Source organism: Anomaloglossus baeobatrachus, chromosome 6 (genome assembly GCF_048569485.1).
Source record: "Anomaloglossus baeobatrachus isolate aAnoBae1 chromosome 6, aAnoBae1.hap1, whole genome shotgun sequence".
Lineage (NCBI taxonomy): Eukaryota > Metazoa > Chordata > Amphibia > Anura > Aromobatidae > Anomaloglossus > Anomaloglossus baeobatrachus.
Genome location: NC_134358.1, coordinates 141,683,786 through 141,709,694, shown reverse-complemented (window position 1 = coordinate 141,709,694; position 25,909 = coordinate 141,683,786). Strand labels below are relative to the sequence as shown.

The window sequence follows — 25,909 nt, the reverse complement described above, 5'->3', positions numbered from 1 at the left end:
AGATCTTGTATCACACATAGTTTGGTGTTTTTTTTGCTATAAATTGTGTATTGAGATTTTCAATTTTTAGAATATGCCAATAAATTAGAATTTTTAGGAGTTAATCTTTAACTCGAGTTGTTACTGAACGCATATATTTAAAAGGGCTTTCCACTACTATACAACCTCTTCAGAGCAGATAAAGTGAACCAGATAAAGAATACCTCCCAGACTGCTGTTGTTCCTACTGGTCCAAGAGGTGAGTATGTTTTTCTTATTTTCTATTACGTGGGGCAAATTAGTAGTTAAGACAGGGTTGCCCACTAATAAACAACCCACACACTACATATTTTTATGTGGATGTGATATTACATACCTGTAGTGGTACAAAATTTTTTCATGAACTTGAAGCTCATCATCTCAGGTTTGTCCTCACTATCTTCTTCAAGTTCCTCGCTAGGATTATAGTGTTGGGGTTTCATTAAAAGTGATTTTCTCTTGTTGACAGATGAACCCTGTTCTTGAAGTTTCCTTTTTTTTGACATAGTACAATTGTAAGCACTGTAAGGAGAAAATTGAGAGATCTGTAGTTAATAACGTTTTTCTGAATAATTATATTTTTATGTAATACATGTACTGTCTGTGTTTATTTCTCACTTGAACTTATTGTGTGGAGATATTTACTTCTGCCTCTAGCTCACTGCATATTAAATAATGCTTGTTTGTTAACCAAATACCCAATTCTAAATAGGAACATGTTAATCTATGATATTCAATTCTGAGCTAAGAACACACCAGATAAGAAACTGTTTTATTTTGCTAAATTGGATGCAGAGTGATGGAATGAAGATATGTGTATATATCTCTCCTGGAGCAATGCAAATTAGCGACAAGCACCTTACCCACTCACTTTTTGGCAGAAGACAGAGAAGGAAGAGTTAAGAAGGGGAGGTGAATTAAGGGAGGAGTCGAGTAATTGGGTAGCAGATTTACTGGTGGACTGAAAGAGTGCAAGAGTGTTAGTTGGGAGGCCAGAGAGAAGGATATTGGAATATTCGAGAAGGGAGATAATGAGTGCATTAACATTTTAGTTGATTCGGGGTTGAGGAAAGAGCATATTTTGGATTTTTTTATGAGTTTGGTTTTGTCCACATTACGTTTTAGAAAGCGTGCTGAGGAGGAGGAGAGGATATGGTTGATAGACACAGAGTGATTCTAAACAGCAAAAGAGGTAACATCTGGGCCTAAATCCTGCTTTACAAGCTGCAATTAATCGTGCGATCGCACCCGCCCCCATCGTTTGTGCAATATGGGCAATTTTTTGTCCGTGTCGCACAATGTTGTAACCCCCGTCACACATACTTACCTTCCAAATGACCTCGCTGTGGGCGGCGAACATCCACTTCCTGAAGGGGGAGGGACGTTCTGCGTCACAGCGACGTCACACAGCGGCCGGCCAATAGAAGCGGAGGGGCGGAGATGAGCGGGACGTAATCATCCCACCCACCTCCTTCCTTCCGCATTGGCGGCAGCCACAGGTAAGCTGCAGTTCTTCGTTCCCGGGGTGTCACACGGAGCGGTGTGTGCTGCCTCGGGAATGATGAACAACCGGAGCACAGAAGGACGTTCGATTTTTTTTAAAATGAGCGACGTGTCAGCGAGCAACAATAAGGTGAGTATTTTTGCTCGTTCACAGTCGCTCATTTGTGTTACACGCTACGATATGTCAAACAAGGCCGGATGTGCGTCACTAACGACGTGACCCCGACGACATATCGTTTGATATATCGTAGCATGTAAAGCCCGCTATAGATGTAGATCTGAGAACCATCAACTTATAGGTGGTATAGGATGCCATTGGACTTTATGAGCTGTCCATGCTAGAGCTACATATAGAAAAGTGTAGGGTCCCAAGACAGCCTTAAGGGACTTCAACAGAGAGAAGACGGAGGTGTAAATGTGCGGTTAGTGAGATATGAGAAGATCTAGCAGAAGTCAAATTCTTTGATGCCAACATAAGAGAGGATCTATAGTAGAAGGGCTTAGTTGGCAATGTCGAAGGCAGTGGACAGGTCTAGAAGGAGGAGGACAGAGTGTTTTCTGTTAGTTCATGAGATTCAAATTTATTTCACTCTAAGTATATTATGTTTTGAGGTTTAGAGAGACCCAGAGCATAATAAACATAAAGTGAAAAAATAAAACCTCATTACTCACCTTTTATGGGGCTTTCAGTACTGAATATGCCTCAGACATCACAACAAGTATCATAACATTACAATGTGTGTCCTCCAATGCTTAATTATCACATCAGACAACGTGCATTGTGATTTCACTAAGTGCATTCACGAGGAACTATCTAGGCCTAGGTCAACACACCTCATAATGTCTATGGTTTACTTCGTGCCTAAAGTTCACAGAAAGAACCAAAGAGGATGAGCAAAGGACTTGATGGGGATGTTGTATAAATAAAACATGTCAGTGGTGAGGTTATTTTTTTTTCAAACTCAATTCAACAAAATTATAGTTGCCAAACATTTTGCTGAATTTGCATGAAGTGAATCGCAAAACAGTTTTTGATTCATGAAAATACTAATTTATTTTGCAAAATTCAAGGTCCCCTTAACTTGTCATGAACACATTTGTTCATCTCTATTGCTTTTTAGATTTTTGAAAATGCATTTTTAAAAGGACCAATTACATGTTTATTTGAAAACTCATAACCACGAGGATGATTTGGTAGGTAAGGCTGGCTCAAAGTTGTCAACTATGATCTAAGCCAGTAGGAAGACATTGGATGCCGGCAACAATTAAGGATAGTATGAGTATTAAAAGGCCATGGTGCAAGCTGATTTGTGGCCTGTTTACTGTCTTGGAGCCCAATGTAATAAAATCTGTTTTATATCCTGGGCTTGTTGATTAGGATTGTGGCACATGTGTCCTGCCATATTATTATCTTTGTCTTTTGGTGTGGTACAACTTTTGTGTTTTGATAATAATGTATACATTATATATCATGTGTTTATAAATATATATTTTTTATCTTTTCACTTAGAAAATTACAAAAAAGCCTAGAATTATGAATTAAATGTATATGAAATTTGAGTTCAAATATATCGACAATATATTAAATGGGCAGTAGTGCCAGCAGGTATTTTGTTATACTATGTGCTATTGTTATGAACCAAGGAAATAAAGTAAGAGTTATTATGTGTAAGAAATTATATAACTATTTTTTATACATAGAAACATGTCATAAGTGATTATGCTTTATCATCTGATTCAAAGAGCTTACTAGGAATTGTATATAGAATATAATACATTGCTTTGGTATATCACTTTTTTAATAGTAGTAACTACATTTCATAAAAAAGTTCAACTATAAATTTAAAAGAGTACATATGTAACCATAATTTAATTTTATACCACGTAAATAGAACATGGATAAAGCCAACATCTTGTAGTGCCCAGCGATTTATGAATTAATGATTGGCAATGCCATTTGTATTGGTAAACGTCGGCACAGCTTATAGGGCAGCTTGCTATTTGGAGCAGATGTATTTCTTAAATTTAAATAAACCGTTTTAATACTATATTTATGGCTTAGTGCTGTAAATATTGTTTTTACACAATAAATGCCCATGTTTATCTGTTAATCCTCCATTGGGTAGTTATGGAATCCAAATCCACAGAGAATATGCAACTAAGTCCTTAAAGACTAGGTCAGACACGCACTGAAGCCTTCTGAGCAAATTTATACCTGTTTGCTAAAATTATATTGGGATTTATAAATACTTTCTACTCCTTCGGTTATTGTGAGATATATGTTTCAAATGTTAAATCAGTCCCAATAAAGCGGAACAACTCTTTTAAGTTTCATTCAAATTTGAGAGCAACATTAAAGTAGAAACAGAATAAACTGGCAACAACCTTTAAATATAGTCATTTTGTACATAAGTGAATTTATACAATACATTAACATTGGAAGTAACATACATTTGAATATCAGGTTGATCTTTACTATTAAAATAAATGTTATTACATAATGTTTGTGTAGAGTATATTCAAAGCTATAAGACTAACATGAGATTAGTTAACATGATGGCTTAGTGGATTTTATCAACATAATGGCCAAACGTTAACAGTGTTGGATTACGGCAATGCTACATAAACATATTATAGTGAAACCATACGCCTCCATTAAAGTGTTGTGCTATATTGTCAAACAGAGTGGATTGTTTAGTAGATTTACTTAGATAGCTTCTTATACATATAAAATTAATGTTGGATAAATCCACCAAAGTGGGTTGGAATGGCTAACCTCTCAAGTCTCCCCTAAATGATAATGTCATGGGAAAAAAGATGAGCATCTTTAATTTAGAAGCTGCTACAGAGTACAATATAAACGTATCTCTCTTATCCAGAAAGCTTTCCGCAGTTCTGCATGCCCTAAATGTCATGGGTGGGCCCCACTTGAGGGAGCCTTATGGTGAGTCTGGGAGCAGAAGGTCACAACAATTTATTATGCGCAGGTCTGCAGCTTGTGATTAACTGTAACTGCTTTATTTTGGTGTTGTAAGGGTTAATGACTCTTCCCTGTCAGGATATCCTTTATAGCCTTGATCTGTTGTGCAGCTCCCTGTGATCACTCCCTATAAATGGTCACATGTCTCACCATCTGATGGTGGTTATAAAATCTTCATTTCTAAGCTGTCCACTTTGGAAGGCGCCAGTCTCTGGAAGAATCTGAGGTGTCGTGACAATTGCAATCATGGTGCTTAGCTGCATTTATTTTTCCTTGGTCTGTCTTCCTTCCCTTGTGCTGTAATATTGCAGTGGTGAGATTAGTGCTCTGGCCAGCCTTCTCATTAGCTAGGTGATTTCAGTGTGAGCCAGGGCCTTGGCATATGATTAGCGATGAGGGGAAGGTCTTATTTAGGGACAATAGGGAGTGCAGGGAACAGTCTCAGGTGAGTGTAGGAGGTGACCCCACTCCCCTCCCCATTAGAGCCAGAGCCCACTGTTGTATTATGTTCTCAGTGTATGCTGTGTGTTGCGGTGCTCACTGTGAGGTTCCCTGGCACCTGGCAGAACCCCGGTAGTCACTAACTGACAATAAATCTCCATCCTTATCTATGTCTATCACCCTACCTCTACTTTCAATTCTGCAACTGATCTAAGACCAACATGCTTCTTAATCCAAACCTCCCACTTCAGTCTCCAAGTTTTCATGCTGCAACATTTTTCTGGAATGCACTACTCCAGATTATTTGATGAACACCTAGCCTCCACATTTTTAAACATAAGCATTGATTTTAAAAACATCTCTTTAGACAAGGCTAGCTACTCACTTCACTAATTTAACTCTTCCCTATTCCCCCTTTCTAAATTTTCCTCAGAATGTGCTCCCACCCATTCATCTGTCTCCACATCCTCAAAGCACCAAAAGCACATTGTAACTGTACTTAGCTACAGACTGATTACTGGTTCTTATAACATTATTTGAAAGCTCTTATATTATAAATAGAAGGTGGCCCGATTCTACGCATCGGGTATTCTAGAATTTACGTATTGTGTAGTTAATGTATGATTTTTGTTATGTATATATATATGTATATATATATAGATGTTGTTGTTGTGTGTAGTTGCTAAGTGTTTGTGTAGGGCGCTGCACATGTTCTGGGTGTTGTCTGGGTGTGCGGAGGGGTTGAGAGCGGTGTTGTTTGTGTGTTGCGTTGTGTGTTGCGTTGTTTGTGGAGCGCTGTGTGTCTGTAGCGTTGTGTGTGTGGTGATGTGTGTGTTGTGCGGTTTGTGTGGCTGTGGGGTGCGTGTGTGTGTTTTGGGGGGAGGTATGTTTTGTGCAATGTGTGTGTGTTGCGCGGTATGTGCGTATATTTGTGTGTGCCGCGGTGTTTGTGTGTTGGGTGTTGTGTGTGTGCGGCATTGTCTGTGTGTGTGTGGGTGTCTGTGTAGGGCAGTGTTTGTGGTTCCCAGTGTGTGTGTGGTGTGTTGTGCGGTGCGTGTGTGGCGGTGTGTGTGTGTTTTGGGGGGAGGTGTGTACCCCCCATTGTGGTCCACTCCCCATACTGCACCCCCCATCGTGCTCCATCCCCCATGCTGCGCACCCCCCATCGTGCTCCATCCCCCATGCTGCGCACCCCCCATCGTGCTCCATTCCCCATTCTGGGCACCCCCCATCGTGCTCCATCCCCCACGCTGCACCCCCCATCGTGCTCCATCCCCCATGCTGCGCACCCCTTATCGTGCTCCATCCCCCATGCTGCGCACCCCCTATCGTGCTCCATCCCCCATGCTGCACCCCGCATCGTGCTCCATCCCCCATGCTGCACACCCCCCATCCTGTTTCATCCCCCCATTCTGTGCACCCCCCATCGTGGTCCAACCCCCATGATGCACCCCCCATCATGCTCCATCCCCCATGCTGCACAACCCCCATCGTATTTCATCCCCCCATCCTGAATGGGCATCGTGTGAGAGGGGCGTGGCCGAATGGGCATCGCGTGCGGGGGGCGTGGCCTAGCGGGCATCGCGTGCGGGGGGCGTAGCCTAGCGGGCATCACGTGCGGGGGTGTGGCCTAGCGGCCATCATGTGTGGGGGCGTGGCCTAGCGGGCATCGCGTGCGGGGGCATGGCCTAGCAAAAAAAAAATCGCGTGCGCGGGGCGTGGCCTAGCGTGCATCACATGTGGGGGGCATGGCCTAGCGTGCATCGTGTGCGGGGGTTGTGGCTTAGCGTGCATCGCGTGCGGGGGGCGGGCCTGGCCAAACGGTTAATCCATGCGGGGGAGGGGCAATCCGTGGGGGGGCGGGGCCAGGCCGAGCCCAGCGGCAAATCCGATGGTTGTCACTGTAAGGACACAATTTTGGAGCAAGACAGACAGACAGACAGAATAAGGCAATTATATATATAGATGATGGCTGGGCCATACATGACAAGCAATTTTTATTCATTGTTGCACCCATTTTTTCTTTATAGATTGTAAGCTTGTGAGCAGGACCCTCACTCTTCCTGTAACTGTTGAACTATGTGTTACATCTATAATGTTGTTATTGTCTATATATGTCCCCACTTAATTTTAAAGTGCTGCAGAATAAATAAAGTTATTATTAGTAGCAGGGAATGATTTTCTTTTTGCTCGGGTTCTCTTTAGTCAGTCCTCCAACAATCAGCAAGCTATTCCCTTTCAAATATACAGTGTGTCCACCCATATCCTGTCCACCGCCATTAACTTGAGAATGGCGGCAGCTATAGGCATAGAAGTGGTGTCTAGGTATAGTAAAGTAGCCATGCGCTATGCAATGAAGCCACCTGTAGCGCCACCTGGTGGAAAACAATTGAGTTTGCATTTTTATCTCGAAAACGGAACGAGGTACAGAACAAAAGTGAATTACAAAGTTGTAGGGCATCATCAATTCAATACGAATCGATACCTGGCATATAGAAATGCTATGAATAGAATGTGTAAAACTCACAAGGCTGCAGACGTGAAGCGATACCTCATGGAGACCTTCCTATAAGTCATTGGGTATGGTGGCTGCATGGAATGGCCTCCACGCTCACCTGACCTGACCCCATTGGACTTCTTTCTGTGAGGTCATATCAAACAGCAGGTGTATGCGACCCCTCCACCAACATTGCAGGACCTACGACGACGTATTACAGATGCTTGTGCAAATGTGTCACCTGCCATATTGCACAATGTGCAGCAAGATACAGTTTTCTGTCCAGAGTCCAGATGTGCATTGCAGCTGATGGTGGCAACTTTGAGCATCAACGTTAAATGAGCGCCATATGCGTGACCAGCATTCAATGTTTTGGGGGGGTCATGGGTTTAATATCATAGCATTTCTGTATGCAAGGTGTCGATTCGTATTGAATTGATGATGCCCTACAATTTTTTAATTCCCTTTTTTCCTCTATCTCGTTCCGTTTTCGAGATAAAAATGCTAACTCCTTTGTTTTCCACCAGGTGGCGCTATAGGTGGCTTCATTGCATAGCGCATGGCTACTTTACTATACCTACACAACACTTCTATGGCTATAGCTGCCGCCGTTCTCAAGTTAATGGCGGTGGACAGGATATAGGTGGACACACTGTATAGGGGCTAAAAAGTCATTTTTAGAAAACGTTTTTGGGAGAATAGTGTTCTATAACTCCAAACCTGGGGCTCGGCCTCCACTGCATTCATTATTTATAGGCCATCTGGAGAAAGCAGAGTACAGCACTCTGCTATTTTCTTCAGTCCTATTAACAATGAATGGCGTGGATCACGAGCAAGTGCACATCCATTCCAATCAAGATTGGGCATTGCAGAGCATTGAGCCCCCGTCCCATTTAACAACTTACCAGCGATCCTGAAAATGATGTGACCTGATAAGGATTGCTGGTAAGTTGCTGGTGAGATGTCACACAGTCAGATCTTACCAATGACGCAATGACCTGTATTACGATATCAGCGGGCGTTGGGACGGTGTTAGGAGGTCGTTGGTAGGCGTCAAACACAGCGATGCGTCCTGCCCAGCAGGACATCGCCTTTGAAGAAAATGGTCCCAACCATTCAGCAACGACTAGCGATCACACAGCAGAGGCAAGATCGCAAGTAGGTGTCAAACATAACGAGATCGCTGCTGCGTCATGGAAACGGTAATCTCGTTAGCAATCTCGTTACCGATCTCGTTGTGTGTGACGGGGCCTTTGATCTTGGGATCAGATAGGATATAAATAGAAGATAACTTATTATTTTAGGAAAACCACTTTGGTCAATATTAAGTAATAGTTCTATGTACTGTATATACTACACATGGACATATGGACCTGTACAATTGAAACATCTCACTTTTCATTAGAATGCATAATCGATACATTATAGTTTATTATTTTACCTGAGTTCCTGTTCTAGAGAATCTTCTTCCACTGTATAATACAAGAAAAGAGGAGAACAAATCAATGCAAATATCAAAGAGGGCGCCTCCTGTGATACAGACATAAATCACTGCACTTGCACTTGAAGAAAACAATTAGGAATTGCTATTAAAGCTCACACATGTTGGAAATGCAAAATTCTCATAGTTTATTTTCTGTTATCTTTTTTTTTCTAGGACATGTGGTGAGAAAGCTTTGCACTTGTTAGCATTAAAATGATCTGAGAAGGATGAAAGCTGGTGTTTATCAATACCTGCCCACACAAGGGTACACAACATATTGACAGAGCCAACAGGTGGTTTCAAAATTATTCATGTTGTTATAACAGCAACACTTGCGGAAACACACTCAGTGAAGATAATAAATGAGCAAGCCAGTTTCAATTTAACCCCCAACTGCAATTCCTTGTAAAGATAATACAGCATAATAAAGCCGTAACAGTTTGCAGGCATGTAAGTATCATTATAGACTCTTATGCTGTAACGTTTTTCTTTTACCTTTGTTAATACTAAAAGTGCTACAAATAACAAATAATATCAAATAACACTATAAATTTAAACTGTAAGCAAAACCATTGTAGACCCACAACATCTTCTGACAAGTGGTGACTGTAATCTGCTGAAATTCAAAATCAACCAACCTGGGACTGTCACGACTGTCACGACTGTCATGGCCGTCTCCCTGTTTTTGGAGACTAGTGGCAGCTTGAGGACTGGAGCCTCTGATCTCTATGTGGGACTCTGCATTTAAATGTTGTTCTGTTTCCTTTTGTGCTGAAATAGTTAAATGTCAGTTTTCTACTTGCAGCTCTCCTGCAGTTAAGGGCAGCTGCACCTGCTTTGTAGCCACACCACTTTGAGTTTAAATATCTAAGTCTCCCAGCAAGGTTTGCTGTCTATAGAAAGCCATTTGTATGAAAGCCACCTTGGTGGAAGGAGCTGCTGTGGATTGTCCTGAAGTCACATCCTATCCTATTTGGTTATTTATCCCATTTGTTTCTCTTACCCTCTTGTCTCTTAAGTGCAGTGGTGGGTCTAGTGAGCCTCACCCGCCTGTCACTAACCAGGGCATCTATAAGGTTTCTCAGGGACTCAGGGTGCTGTTCAGTAACAGTTGCTTCAACTGTATAGAGACTGGCTAAGAGAGTAGGGACAGCTACAGATGAGGTTAGGTCCCAGGGCCTACTGTTGTTATTGTTTCCCCGGTGTAACCCTTGTCTGTGGTATTTTTGAGGTGTGTTTTTCATTCTGTCAGACTTCGGTTAGTCTAAATGTGCTCGCCACGCGTGTTTTGCGTGACAGGGAATTTGATTTTTATTGACTTTATTTGATGTGAATATTACAGTCCTTATTATCTTCCGAGTTCTCTCTATACCCCAGAGTGTAATGGACATCAGTTAAGGAAAAATTATACTCACCTCGTCTCGACCCTCACGTGTCCTGCTGTTCTTGTCTGGTTTTCAGTCTGACATAGTGTTCCAAGCAGAAAATGGAACATGGCACTTGAGTCCTAATGCAAGATGCTCAAGTGGGGTCCTACCCCTTACACCATAGTAAAAAATGCTTGCAATTCTTTTAAATTTTGCAAACTATACTCTTATTGTTTGTTCTGAGGCAATCCAAAAATGCGTCTTTTCAATTGAATTATATATTTCTCAAATATTGGATTGCTGATAATCAGACTGCAAAAGAGAAGCACAGTTAGTAATGGTATTACTGCTCTTCTGTGAGGCGCTGTCTCATCCAAGCAGTTAGATCCTTACTCACTGATATTCATCATGTTTTTGGATTGTCTAGGCATAAATTGAACAACTATACTTTGCAATTTGAAAAAGAGTGATGTGCTTTTTTTTGCTATGACTCTGTCTTCCGGCATTTTCAATGCTTCCACCATTGACTATACCTCATGGTGTCGGGATGTTGAAGAGCGATGCGAGTCATGATGTTGTGTGAAGATTTGTCAGATCCAGAGGCTGCAAAAATGCTAGGAGATAGAGTCAGAATAAATCAGACAGGAACAGAGCAAGGCTGTGTGGTGGGACACATGAAAATCTATTATATCAGCCACTTTACACAGCTCTTCCAGCAGCCATAATACGGTGGCATGCTGGGCAATAAAGGGGTTAATACCAGCTTTGTATTCTCAGATGGTACTAAGTCAGAAATTCATGGTGTCACACCAAATTAGACGTGGCCACCATGAATTTCTAGTAAACAGTAAAAAAAAACACAACACAGAGAATTTTTTTTTTATTAGAAATAAAAAAATATTTAGAGACTCCATCTTCATTATAAAAAAAATCCTTAGTCAGACGTAATCCACAGGGACAGCAATGTCAGCTCCATCACTGCACAGACAGCGTCTATACAAAGTGACAAGCAGAGAGAGCCATGTCACCTCTGCTACATTGCTCTGTACAGAGTGAGAAGCAATCTGACAGTGAGGGTATGATTGCACTTGCATCTCGCAATGCATCACCCTGCAAAGCCTGACACTCTCAAGACAAGAGTGCCTCAGCTGCATAGAAATATATGCAGCTGACGCGCTCATGTCGGGAGATTGTGCGCCGTGATGCGATGCAACACGCCACAGTGACAATCACTTATCAGGACCTTTGATGACGTCATAGTCATGTGACCAGTCTGTAACCAACGAGGTAATACAAGATTCATCTCTGACTGGTCACATGGCCATGATGTCACGGAAGGTCCTTTAACCTGGGGGCACAGCAATGATCAAGCAGGAGCGTCCGGGAGACAGAGTCTGCAGGACGCATCACGGGACATGTAACTATAATTACAATGTTTATTATTAACTATATTCTTTATTTTACAGCCCCCCTCGCCCCATCCCATAACTTTAAAGCCCGAGATCGGTGATTGGACACAAGTTTGCGTTATCTCAATCCCGATCTTTTACAAGACAATCGGGCGAGGCACCCGATTCCGAGCATCTGGTGGATCGCCCATCACTAGTTGCAATATAGCACCTGCTTATTCATTCCATGCGTAGAAGACTTGGTGCTATCCTTAAAAATCATAGCGGTAATACAAAATACTAGCTGTAGTATGTCCAGTGCATTCATATTTCCATCAACTAAAGATCTAATAATGAATGTTATATCATTAACCTGTAATGGGCTACACATATGTTCTATGAAACTGTCTTGTCAAAATTTTAGAATTTTTTCTTGTGATCAGTGAGATATTGATTAAAATCTTAATTTTCAAAGGGGCTGCACTCATTTATGCAAAATATTAAAAAATATAGTTATACAGTTATAGCCAAAAGTGTTGGCACCCTTGAAATTGTTCCAGAAAATTAAGTATTCTACCAGAAAGTTATTGCAATTCCACATGTTTTGTCATACAAATTGTGTGTATTAGAATAACACAAAAAAAGAGAAAAAAAAATGCAAATTGGACACAATTGCACACAAACCTGCAAAACTGGGCCAGACAAAATTATTGGCACCTTCAACACCCTTTGGAATAAATAACTGTATTCAATCGCTTCTTATAACCATTAGTAAGGATTTAGTTTGGACCACTCTTCTTTTGCAAACTGCTCCAGGTCTCTCATATTTGGAGGACGCCTTCTCCCAACAGCAATTTTAACATCTCTCCACAGGTGCTCAATGGGATTTAGATCTGGACTCATTGCTGGCCCCTTCAGAACTCTCCAGCTCTTTGTTTCCATTCATTTCTGGGTGCTTCTTGAAGAATGTTTGGGGTCATTGTCCTGCTGGAAGACCCATGACCTAAGGTGCAAACCCAGCTTTCTGACACTGGATACTATATTGCAACCCACAAACTTTTGGTCATCTTCAGATTTAATGACACCTTGTGCAGAGTCAAGGCACCCAGTCCCAGAGGCAGCAAAAAAACACAAAACATTTATGAACTTCAGCCATATTTCCCTGCAAGTACTGGTCTTTTCTGTAAATAGTGGAATGAAGTGCTTTAGCAAAAAGCTCTATTTTGGTTTTGTCTGTCCACAAGACACTTTCCAATAAGGATTTTGGATTACTCATGTACATTTTGGCATATTGCAGTCTAGCTTTTGTATATCTCTGTGTCAGCAGTGGCGTCCTCCTGGGTCTCCTGCCATAGTGTTTTATTTCATTCGAATCTTGACAGATACACTGATGCACCCTGAGCCTGCAGGACAGCTTGAATTTCTTTGGAACTTGATTGGAGCTGCTTATCAACCATCTGGACTATGCTGTGTTGCAACCTTTATCAATTTTTCTCTGCCGTCCATTCCTAGGGAGATTATCTGCAATGCCATGGGTTGTAAACTTCTTCATGGTTTTTGCACTGTGGACAAAGGAACATTAAGAGATGGACTTGTAACCTTGATACTGTTAATATTTTTCAACAATTTTGGCTCTCAAGTGCTATCACAATTCCCTTCTCCTCTATTTGTTCTCCATGATCAGTGTGAGACACATAATACAAAGATTAAATCCACTTTTTTCAGTTTTTATCTGGTTTCAGAAGTCATTTTCATTCATATTGCCTACACATGTTACTTGCCACAGCTGAGCTTGAAAGTGCATGACATGCTTGAAATAAAGTTGTTTAGCCACAATTTTGGAAAGGTGCCAACAATTTTGTCAAGGGCATTTTGGGGTTTTCATGTGAAATTATTTACAATTTTATTTTTTTTCTTTTCCTTTTTTTCCATGATTTTGTGTTGGTCCAATACACATAAAAGGAAATACACATGTGTATGACAAAACGTGTGGTTACAATAATTTTTTCAAAGAAATACTTCATTTTCTGTAAACATTTCAAGGATGGCAACACTTTATATATATATATATATTATATGCAAAAGCACGTAAGGGCACCCAAAAGGTTACTGTCTAAAGACCAGATCATTCATCTTTATATGTAACCAATAAACTAGCATAACGATGGCCGGCCAAATCTACAAGTGCGCTTCACCTTTTGTGTCCCCCATTTCCCCACAGATTGTAAGCTTTTGAGCAGGGCCTTCACTCCTACTGTAGCTGTTGAATTATGTACTATTTGTTTTGTTTTTGTCTATACAACCCCCACCGGATTGTAAAGTGCTGCGGAATATGTTGGCGCTATATAAATAAACTTTATTTTATATATATATATATATATATATATATATGGCTATAAGGAAAATCCGGCAAAGATTTGGAAACACCGATGCTGTAATAAAACTTCTGCTTTATTTGTGATATCCAGAAAAGTAAACACGGCCCACAAGGCTCAGGAACAACAATGTATGGTTAGCGGGAGATATCGCAGATGGGACAGATATCCCAACTGCGATATCTCCCGCTAACCATACATTTTTGTTCCTGAGCCTTGTGGGTCGTGTTTAGTTTTCTGGATATCACAAATAAAGAAGAAGTTTTATTACAGCACCGGAGTTTCCAAGTCTTTGCTGGATTTTCCTTACAGCCATTTCCATTGCTGGATGCACTCCTGTCCATGTCCATGGAAGGCTTTGTTTACCGGGTGAACCTGAACCCAGGTGGCTTGCAGGCTGGAGCTGGACTTTCATTTACATGTATGAAGATTTAGAGGAGTATGTCCGTGCTCGCTCAAAGGAACCATTTTACTTTGCAACGGGAGTTTATGTGAACTTGTGCGTGCATCATGACACAACCTAAAGAGATGATTTTGGACATTCAAGACAATACAGTACGTTTAAATAAATTGGCATGTATTTTCCAGGAGGATAGTGATGTGGAGGGTGCTGATTATGTTGATCCTGATTCCATTTGTACCATCTGCGATATCTCTCGCTAAGCATACATTGTTGTTCCTGATCCTGAGCCTTGTGGGTCATGTTTACTTTCATGGATATCACAAATAAAGAAGAAGTTTTATTACAGCATCGGTGTTTCCAAGTCTTTGCTGGATTTTCCTTATAGCCATTTTCATTGCTGGATGCACTCCTGTCCATGACCGTGCAAGGCTTAGTTTTACCGGGTGAGCCTGGACCCAGGAGGCTTGTAACCTGGAGCTGGACATTCACTTACTTGGGTATATATATATATATTTTTTTTTTATTGTATAATGCATATAACAAGGAGTGGTGCTCCGTTTGCTGGATTTGCACTCCAGCTCCTGGCCGCTTCATTAGCCTCCTTTTTGTTCACCAGCTGATCTGTAGGCTTTTAAAACCCAGAGAAGATGCAGTGTAGTGTAGGACCCAGCAAAGGAGGGTGCCGTGAAGGGGCGCTGGGCTGGTATTACAATGGCCATTATAATATTCTAAATACCTCCATTTATGTATAAGGTAGAATTTATTTTGGTTTGTCACAGTGTGCGGCTGGAATTTTTTCTCATATATATATATATATATATATATATATATATATATATATACACATACAGTGGAGGTAAAAAGTATTTCGTCAGCTACCAATTGTGCAAGTTCTCTCACTTAAAAAGATGAGAGAGGCCTGTAATTGACATCATAGGTAAATCTATGATCTACAATTATGGGAGACAAAATGTGAAAACAAATCCAGAAAATAACCTCGTCTGATTTTGCAAGATTTAATTTGCAAATTATGGCGGAAAATAAGTATTTGGTCAATAACAAAAGTTAATCTCAATATTTTGTTATATATCCTTTGTTGGCAATGACAGAGGTCAAACATTTTTTATAAGTCTTCATAAGGTTGGCACACACTGTTGGTGGTAGGTTGGCCCATTCCTCCATGCAGATATCCTCTAGAACAGTGATGTTTTGGGCCTGTCGCTGAGTAACATGAACTTTCCACTCCCTACAAAGGTTTTCTATGGGGTTGAGATCTGGAGACTGGCTAAGCCACTCCAGGACCTTCATATGTTTTTTATGAAGCCACTCCTGCATTGTCCTGGTGGTGTGCTTGGGATCATTATTATGCTGAAAGACCCAGCCACATTTCATCTTCAATGCCCTTGCTGATGGAAGGAGGTTTGCACTCAAAATCTCACGATACATGGCCCTATTCATTCTTTCATGTACACAGATGAGTCATCTTGGTCCCTTCGCAGTGAAACAGCCCTAAAGCATGATGTTTCCACCCCCATACTTCACAGTCGGTATGATGTTCTTTGGATGCAACTCAGCATCCTGTCTCCTCCAAATACGACGAGTTGTGTTTTTACCAAACAGTTAAACCTTTTTTTTCATCAAACCATATGACATTCTCCCAATACACTTCTGGATAATCCAAATGCTCTTTATCAAATTTCAGACGGGCCCAGACATGTACTGGCTTAAGCAGGGGAATAATAATAATAATAATAATAATAATATATATTTCTATAGTGCCAACATATTCCGCAGCGCTTTACAATTTAGGAGGATCATATACAAACAAGTAACAGTTATAGAAGATACAATATTTAAGGGAAAAAAGGCAACACTGCTCGTAAGAGCTTACAATCTACAATGAAATGGGGGGGGCAAGGTACAAGTGCTTATTTACAATGACAATCCAGCCATCTCAAGGAAATGGGGGATAGATAATGGCTTCCTGGACCAGTTGGCCAGAGCCTTGAGATGCATTTGGGTGCCATGGAGTTTGACGTGGGGTTATTTTCTGATAAGTTGTGGAGGGATTAGGTGAGTTTGGCTAGGGAGTGTGATAGGCCGCCCTAAAGAGATGCGTTTTTAGGATGCGTCTGAAGCTGCGTACCTTGTGATTCGTCCTAACTTCTTGTGGTAGAGCGTTCCAGAGGTTTGGTGCAGCTCGGAATAAGTCTTGGATTCGGGAGTGGGAGGTCCGAATTAGTGTGGATGTTAGTCGACAGTCATTTGCAGAGCGTACAGAACGGGTGGGGTGATAGATAGAGAGGAGGGTGGAGATGTAGGGGGGTGTTGCACTGTGGAGAGCTTTGTGGGTGAGAACAAGCAGTTTGAATTAGATCCTGTGATATATGGGCTGCCAGTGCAATGACTGGCACAGAGCAGAGGCATCCAAGTAGCGGTTAGCCAGATAGGTGACCCTGGCTGCTGCATTAAGGATGGACTGTAGACGAGAGAGTCTAGTTAGGGGGAGACCAATTAATAGAGAGTTACAGTAGTCAAGGCGAGAGTGGATCAGGGCCACGGTGAGGGTTTTTGTCGTTTCCATTGTGAGAAAGGGGCGGATTCTAGAGATGTTCTTGAGGTGCAAGCGGCAGGAGCGGGCAAGAGATTGTATGTGGGAGGTGAAGGAGAGATCAGTGTCAAGTATAACACCCAGACAGCGGGCTTGCGGCCTAGGACTTATCTTTGTGCCACACACAGAGAGGAAGATGTTAGGTTTAGGAAGGTTGGGAGATGGAGGGAAAAGAAGAAATTCAGTTTTGGAAAAGTTAAGTTTCAGATAGAGAGCAGACATTATGTTGCAAACTGCAGTCAGACAGTCACTTGTGTTCTGTAGTACAGCTGGGGTGAGCTCAGGGGATGAGGTGTATAGCTGTGTGTCATCAGCATAAAGATGGTACTGAAAGCCAAATCTGCTGATGGTCATTCCAATTTGGGCAGTGTAGAGGGAGAAAAGAAGAGGGCCAAGGACTGAGCCTTGAGGGACCCCAACAGTGAGAGGAAGAGGAAAAGATGTGGAGCCAGCAAATGATACACTGAATGAGCGGCCAGAAAGATAGGAAGAGAACCAGGAAAGCACAGTGTCCTTTAGGCCGATAGAATGGAGCATAGAGAGAAGGAGATGGTGGTCAACAGTGTCAAAGGCGGCAAAAAGGTCAAGAAGAATAAGCAGAGAGTGGTCACCGTTACGTTTTGCTGTCAATAGGTCATTGGTCACTTTGACAAGGGCAGTTTCTGTTGAATATAAAGGGTGGAAGCCAGACTGTAAAGGATCTAGAAGAGAATGAGAGGAGAGGTAGCGGGTGAGACGGGAGTAGACCAGGCGCTTCAAGAATTTGAAGATGAAGGGGAGATTGGGGACTGGTCTGTAGTTGCTTGTGCAGGATGGATCAAGAGAAGGTTTTTTTAATAATGGAGCAATGATAGAGTGTTTGAGGGAGCAGGGGAAGATACCAGAAGAGAGAGAGAGATAGAATATTTTAGTTAAATGAGTAGTGACAACCGGAGAGAGGGACTGGAGAAGGTGTGAGGGAAAGGGATCAGTAGGGCAAGTGGTAGGACGAGAAGAGGACTGGAGCCTGGAGACTTCCTCCTATGTGACTGGGTCAAATGTAGAAAGTGAGCTGGATGGGATATGGGGAGGGATGGGATTCACAAAGCTTGGTGGCTGGGATCTGATCTCTCGGCGGATGTTTTCTATTTTCTCTGTGAAATACGAGGCCAGGTCATCAGCACGAAGATCTATGATAGGAGGTCTGTGCTTTGGGACTGAGGAGGGATTGAAAGGTGTCAAAGAGCTTTTTTGGATTGTTGGATAGTGAGGAGATAAGGGTGGTGAAGTAGGTCTGTTTGGCGAGGTGAAGGGAAGAGTTGTAGGTCCTTAACATGAACTTGTAGTTAAGGAAACACTTCTGGCACTGCAGGATCTGAGTCCCTGGTGGTGTAGTGTGTTACAGATAGATAGTAGCCTTTGTTAGGGTGGTCCCAGCTCTATACAGGTCATTCACTAGGTCCCCCATGTGGTTCTGGGATTTTTGCTCACCATTCTTGTGATCATTTTGACCCCATGGAGTGAGATCTTGCATATAGCTTCAGATCTAAGGAGATTATCAGTGTTCTTGTATGTCTTCCATGTTCTTATTATGGCTGCCACAGTTGATTTCATCACATCAAGCTGCTTGCTTATTGCAGATTTAGTCTTCCCAGCCTGGTGTAGGGCTACAATTTTGTTTCTGGTGTCCTTCGACAGCACTTTGGTCTTCTCTTCACCATAGTGGAGTTTGGACTGTGACTGTTTGAGGTTGTTGACAGGTGTCTTTTATACTTATAGCAAGTTCAAACAGGTGCCATTACTACAGGTAATGAGTGGATGATAGAGGAGCCTCTTAAAGAAGAAGTTACAGGACTGTGAGAGCCAGAAATCTTGCATGTTTTTAGTTGACTAAATACTTATTTTCCACCATAATTTCCAGAAAACGTTTGACCTCTGTTATTGCCAACAAAGGATATATAACAAAATATTGAGATGAAATTTTGTTATTGATCAAATGCTTATTTTCCACCATAATTTGCAAATAAAATCTTGCAAAACCGGACAAGGTGATTTTATTTTCTGCATTTGTTTTCTCATTTTGTCTCTCACAGTTGTGATTTACCTATGATGTCAATTACAGGCCTCTCTCATCTTTTTAAGTGGGAGAAGTTGCACAATTGGTGGCTGACTAAATACTTCTTTCCCTACTGTATGTACAGTATATATATATATATATATATATATATATATATACAGTTAGGTCCAGAAATATTTGGACAGTGACACAATTTTCGCGGGTTGGGCTCTGCATGCCACCACATTGGATTTGAAATGAAACCTCTACAACAGAATTCAAGTGCAGATTGTAACGTTTAATTTGAAGGTTTGAACAAAAATATCTGATAGAAATTGTAGGAATTGTACACATTTCTTTACAAACACTCCACATTTTAGGAGGTCAAAAGTAATTGGACAAATAAACCAAACCCAAACAAAATTTTTTTATTTTCAATATTTTGTTGCCAATCCTTTGCAGGCAATCACTGCCTTAAGTCTGGAACCAATGGACATCACCAAACGCTGGGTTTCCTCCTTCTTAATGCTTTGACAGGCTTTTACAGCCGCAGCCTTCAGGTCTTGCTTGTTTGTGGGTCTTTCCGTCTTAAGTCTGGATTTGAGCAAGTGAAATGCATGCTCAATTGGGTTAAGATCTAGTGATTGACTTGGCCATTGCAGAATGTTCCACTTTTTTGCACTCATGAACTCCTGGGTAGCTTTGGCTGTATGCTTGGGGTCATTGTCCATCTGTACTATGAAGCGCCGTCCGATCAACTTTGCGGCATTTGGCTGAATCTGGGCTGAAAGTAGATCCCGGTACACTTCAGAATTCATCCGGCTACTCTTGTCTGCTGTTATGTCATCAATAAACACAAGTGACCCAGTGCCATTGAAAGTCATGCATGCCCATGCCATCACGTTGCCTCCACCATGTTTTACAGAGGATGTGGTGTGCCTTGGATCATGTGCCATTCCCTTTCTTCTCCAAACTTTTTTCTTCCCATCATTCTGGTACAGGTTGATCTTTGTCTCATCTGTCCATAGAATACTTTTCCAGAACTGAGCTGGCTTCATGAGGTGTTTTTCAGCAAATTTAACTCTGGCCTGTCTATTTTTGGAATTGATGAATGGTTTGCATCTAGATGTGAACCCTTTGTATTTACTTTCATGGAGTCTTCTCTTTACAGTTGACTTAGAGACAGATACACCTACTTCACTGAGAGTGTTCTGGACTTCAGTTGATGTTGTGAACGGGTTCTTCTTCACCAAAGAAAGTATGCGGCGATCATCCACCACTGTTGTCATCCGTGGACGCCCAGGCCTTTTTGAGTTCCCAAGCTCACCAGTCAATTCCTTTTTTCTCAGAATGTACCCGACTGTTGATTTTGCTACTTTAAGCATGTCTGCTATCTTTCTGATGGATTTTTTCTTTTTTTTCAGCCTCAGGATGTTCTGCTTCACCTCAATTGAGAGTTCCTTAGACCACATGTTGTCTGGTCACAGCAACAGCTTCCAAATGCAAAACCACACACCTGTAATCAACCCCAGACCTTTTAACTACTTCATTGATTACAGGTTAAAGAGGGAGACGCCTTCAGAGTTAATTGCAGCCCTTAGAGTCCCTTGTCCAATTACTTTTGGTCCCTTGAAAAAGAAGAGGCTATGCATTACAGAGCTATGATTCCTAAACCCTTTCTCCGATTTGGATGTGAAAACTCTCATATTGCAGCTGGGAGTGTGCACTTTCAGCCCATATTATATATATAATTGTATTTCTGAAGATGTTTTTGTAAACAGCTAAAATAACAAAACTTGTGTCACTGTCCAAATATTTCTGGACCTAACTGTATATATATATATATGTATATATACATATATATATATATATATATACATATATATATATATATATATATATATATATATATATATATATATATATATATATATATATATATATATATACAGCTTATTTGAAAAAAATATCAACAATCTCAAGGTTACAAGTTTCAATTTCCAGGGATCTTGATGTTCCTTTGTCCATGGTGTGCAACATAATCAAGAAGTTTCCAAAACATGAAACTGTAGATAATCTCCCTTGATGATGATAGTAGAGAAAGATGGTGGATATGCAGCCCCAATCAAGTTCCAAAGAAATTCAAGCTGTCCTGAATGCTCAGGGTGCATTAATGTCAGAGCGAACCATCCTTTGATATTTGAATGAAATTAAACGCTATGGCAGGAGACACAGGAGGACCCCACTGCTGAAACGGAGACCTAAAAAGCTAGACTGTGGTTGGACAAAATATACATGAGTAAGACAAAATCTGTTTGCTGAAAATGAAATGAGGCCTAGAAAGAAAAGAATACATTTCCCAAAGTTAATATTGTGACAGTTCAAAGATGTTTTAGGGAAATTTTGCTACCCTTAGCACTGGGTGCGTTGTCTGTGTGCAAGGCATCATGAAATCTGAAGATTGCCAAAGGATTTTGGGTTGCCATGTAGTGCCCACTGTCAGAAAGCTGGATTTGCATCCTAGGTTATGCGTCTTCCAGCAGGACATTGACAATACACATACTTCAAGAAGTACCCAGAAATGGATAGAAACAAAATACTGGAGACTTCTGAAGTAAAGAAGCAATGAGTCTAGATCTAAGTTCCATTGAATACCTGCGGAGATCTCTTAGAATTGCTATTAGGAGAAAGCACCCTACAAATTTGAGACACCTATCAATTGACAGCTGACATCAACTCCAAAGTATTTTCCTGATTGTGAATGCATCAGTGCAATTAAGAAGGGCTGGGTAAAGGGCCAGAATTGGTGCATTTAATCGATGACCTACTTTTGGGGTGGCTGTTGGCTGCTATTTTTAGATTAGAAAGGGCCAAATAGCAATGTGTCTTACCACTCTGATACTAACAACCCCCAGCTGTCTGCTTTACCTTGGCTGTTTATCAAAAATAGGGGGACCCCATTCCATTTTTTAAATTATTTTAATTATTTAAAAAACAGCTTTGGATCCCCTCTATTTTTCATAACCAGCCAAGGTAAAGCAGACAGCTGAGGGTTGCAGTCCTTAGCTGTATATTTTACCTCTGCTGGTTATCAAAAAAATAAGCCGGAGCCCATGTATTTTTTTATCTTTAGTGTTCACTGCAGCATACAGTTACCTTCCACATGCAATAAAGATTGTTGATTTGCAGCACTGCAGCCTTTTAACAAACTTTATTAGCATATGAAAACTACCGAACATCGAACTTGGACACAGACTTTTTTAAAAAGTCCGCTTTCAAGTCTGAGTCCCAGACATGCAATAACCGCTATGAATGCCGAACTTTACAGTTCAGGTTCACTCATCCCTAGTTGTTGTATTTTTATGTTAACAAAAACCCATTGGGATATGTTGGATAGATGGCTATACCAATGGTTCCAAAGAAAAATCAATGTAACACCCAGCTGTTAGTGTACCTGGAATGAAGACTAAAGGAGTTTGGCAACCAAACATTATGCATGCCACAGTATAATGTAGAAAAAGAACCAGATTAGCTGTTATTGCACCCAAGACAAAAGCAAGACTCAATGCTGAAGTGGATAGACTTCCATTCAAACCTCCATTGCCATCTTAATCAGTGCAATGATAGTCTTTGAAGGTAGTAGTATGAGGTAACTGCACCTGTAGATGGACATCTGGGTCTATGCCCAATGTTGTAAAAATGCGTTCTGATGTTTTGTGTCCACTGACATCTTAGGCTTGCTATGTGATGTCCAATTTCACTTGCAGTTGCAGTTGCTTGTGCTACAGTGAGCAACCTATGTGGCCAAAATTTGCTACTATAGAGTGTAGCACTCAAGCACATCTGGGATGTCATTAGTCGACAACTATCAGCAGACATTGATGATTTGTGTGCTCAAATGCATTCAGTGTGGCAGAACATACCTAAGTCAACTATTAATTATGCCATTGATATAGTCATACACTGCAGTTAACTGCACAGCCAAAATTGCACCTACTCTAGTCTTGACAGATATGTGGCTACATGATTGTAAATTAAAAATTAAAAAGTGCGTTTTGACTCCAAAGGAGAGAGACTGTGGGTTGTTGCATATCTAGTTATCCCCTGCACCTTATCGCCTTACAAGTAGAGTTGAGCGTGGTTCGTGGTTCTCCAGTTCGCAGTTTGAGTGATTTTGGGGGCTGTTCTAGATCGAAATAGAACTCGAGCTTTTTGCTAAAAGCTCGATAGTTCTAGTTACGTTTGAGAAAGGTTCTAGCAGCAAAAAGCCAAGCTAATTACTAGCTGGCTTTTCGCTGTAATAGTGTAAGCCACTCTGTGACTCACACTGTTATGAAATTTCAGCGTATGTGTGCGGGGACTGCGCATTCAGATCACTGCTGCTGGGATAATGGCCATTTTTTTTTTCCCTTGTCTTTCTTCCCTAAGCGCGCGTGTAGTGGGGCGGGCCAGCATGTCAGCCGATCCCAGACACACACAGCTAAGTGGACTTATAGCCAGAAAAGCAACGGCATGTGTTATAGGATGTCCATGTCACATGTCCCTGCATTATAAATACGGGCATCTGCCCGTCTGGACGCCATTATCTGCCTTCTGCATCTTGGTGTCAGTCACCGCAGGTGCAGCTCCTGTCTCCGATACTACTGTGTACGCTCTACACACAGCGCTATACAGAATAGGGATAGAAGTTTCCTTCAGCCCTTGTAAGGGCTAATGAAAGGAGGCACAGAGCCATAAGTGACAGTCAGGTCCGTGGAAAGAGGTTTTAACAGCTACAGATAAGAGCGTCTGTGTAGCTAAGGTCAGGGAGTTCCCTGCTGCATTTAACCATTAGGAGGGATAGAAAGTGAGGCTTCCTTTCTTCTACACTGACACACAACTGTACCCTCCTGCCCTTTGCACACTCAAGCTCATTGTTACTAAGTCATTATACTAGCAAACACTGAGGAAACTTAGTGGCATCCTAAAAGTGGCTGTTGGACTTCCATTAGTGTCCCACTAGTGCAAATCTATTTGTAGCACCTCTGCATTGTACACTCAAGCTCATTGTTACTAAGGCTGCTTTCACACATCCGGCTTGAGCCGTGCGGCTCAATCCGGCTGTGAAACCTATGTAATGTGAAACCTTTGCATAAGTTTTTTTACATGCGACCCGTCCGGTTTTTGCCGCTTGCGGCATGCTACTGAGCATGTGCAGTGGCAAAAACCGCATGCGGCGGCCGGATGCGGTTTGTGCCGCATCGTGCCGCATCCGGCATCCAGAGGGATGCATTGGGAAAAGCGCTGCATCGGCAGGATGCAGCGCGATGCGGTTTTTTTGCCGCACAAAAAACCGTGCTAGGCAACGTTCCATCCGGCCGCCGCATCAGCTAAATCTGCCGCATGCGGCAAAAACCGGACCAAACACAAGGCCATGCGGCACAATGCGGCACTAATTAAAGTCTATGCAGGAAAAACGCAACCGGCAGCAAAAAAAAAAACGGTTGCGTTTTTCCTGCAAAGTGCCGGATTATGCCACATAGCAAAACGGATGTGTGAAAGCAGCCTTACCCATTATACTAGCAAACACTGAGGAAACTTAGTGGCATTCTAAAAGTGGCTGTTGGACTTCCATTAGTGTCCCACTGGTGCAAATCTATTTGCAGCACCTCTGCATTGCACACTCAAATTCATTTTTATTAAGCTATTATACTAGCAAACACTGAGGAAACTTAGTGGCATCCTAAAAGTGGCTGTTGGACTTCATTATTGTCCCACTAGTGCAAATCTATTTGCAGCACCTCTGCATTGCACACTCAAGCTCATTATTACTAAGCCATTATACTAGCAAACACTGAGGAAACTTAGTGGCATCCTAAAAGTGGCTATTGGACTTCCATTAGTGTCCCACTAGTGCAAATCTATTTGCAGCACCTCTGCATTGCACACTCAAACTCATTGCTACTAAGACATTATACTAGCAAACACTGAGGAAACTTAGTGGCATCCTAAAAGTGGCTGTTGGACTTCCATTAGTGTCCCACTAGTGCAAGTCTATTTGCAGCACCTCTGCATTGCACACTCAAGCTCATTTTTACTAAGCTAATATACTAGCAAACACTGAGGAAACTTAGTGGCATCCTAAAAGTGGCTGTTGGACTTCCATTAGTGTCCCACTAGTGCAAATCTATTTGCAGCACCTCCGCATTGCACACTCAAGCTCATTGTTACTAAGCCATTATACTAGCAAACACTGAGGAAACTTAGTGGCATCCTAAAAGTGGCTGTTGGACTTCATTATTGTCCCACTGGTGCAAAGCTATTTGCAGCACAACTGCATTGCACACTCAAACTCATTTTTACTAAGCTATTATACTAGCAAACACTGAGGAAACTTAGTGGCATCCTAAAAGTGGCTGATGGACTTCATTATAGTCCCACTGGTGCAAAGATATTTGCAGCACCTCTGCATTGCACACTTAAGCTCATTGTTACTAAGCCATTCTAATAGAAAACTGTGCTGCCAGTTTAAGGGCTGTGGTTGCATTGTCAGAGATAGTTATTGTTGTTTATTCTGCTGTCAATAAAGCTAGACCACCGCTGCAATCTACACCACCTCTCAGTTTTTGCTACCACATTTTAAGTGCACAATCTTGTCGCAATCAAAATGAGTGGCAAAATGACAGATGCTGGTGGAAAGGGGAACAGGCGTGTTGGAAAAGGAAAAAAAGGGTTTGTCCATGGGGAAGGTGGCAAAGCTCCATTAACATCTGCTGAAGATAGACCATCTTCCAGCAAAAGTAAGATGTCTACTACTTACCGTGGACAA

General features: G+C 41.6%; 1 protein-coding gene across 3 annotated transcripts in view; it reads right to left on the bottom strand.

Moving 5' to 3' along the window:
- The window catches only part of ST18 (ST18 C2H2C-type zinc finger transcription factor), a 479,266-nt gene that overhangs the window by 193,368 nt on the left and 259,989 nt on the right, over nt 1–25,909 (bottom strand). For all 3 annotated transcript variants that reach the window (XM_075353275.1, XM_075353277.1, XM_075353278.1), the window contains 2 exons: nt 8,881–8,911; nt 356–540 (listed from right to left, as the gene is read on the bottom strand). In XM_075353275.1, the coding sequence (XP_075209390.1) occupies nt 356–540; nt 8,881–8,911 (216 nt within the window). The remainder of the gene's footprint in view (nt 1–355; nt 541–8,880; nt 8,912–25,909) is intronic.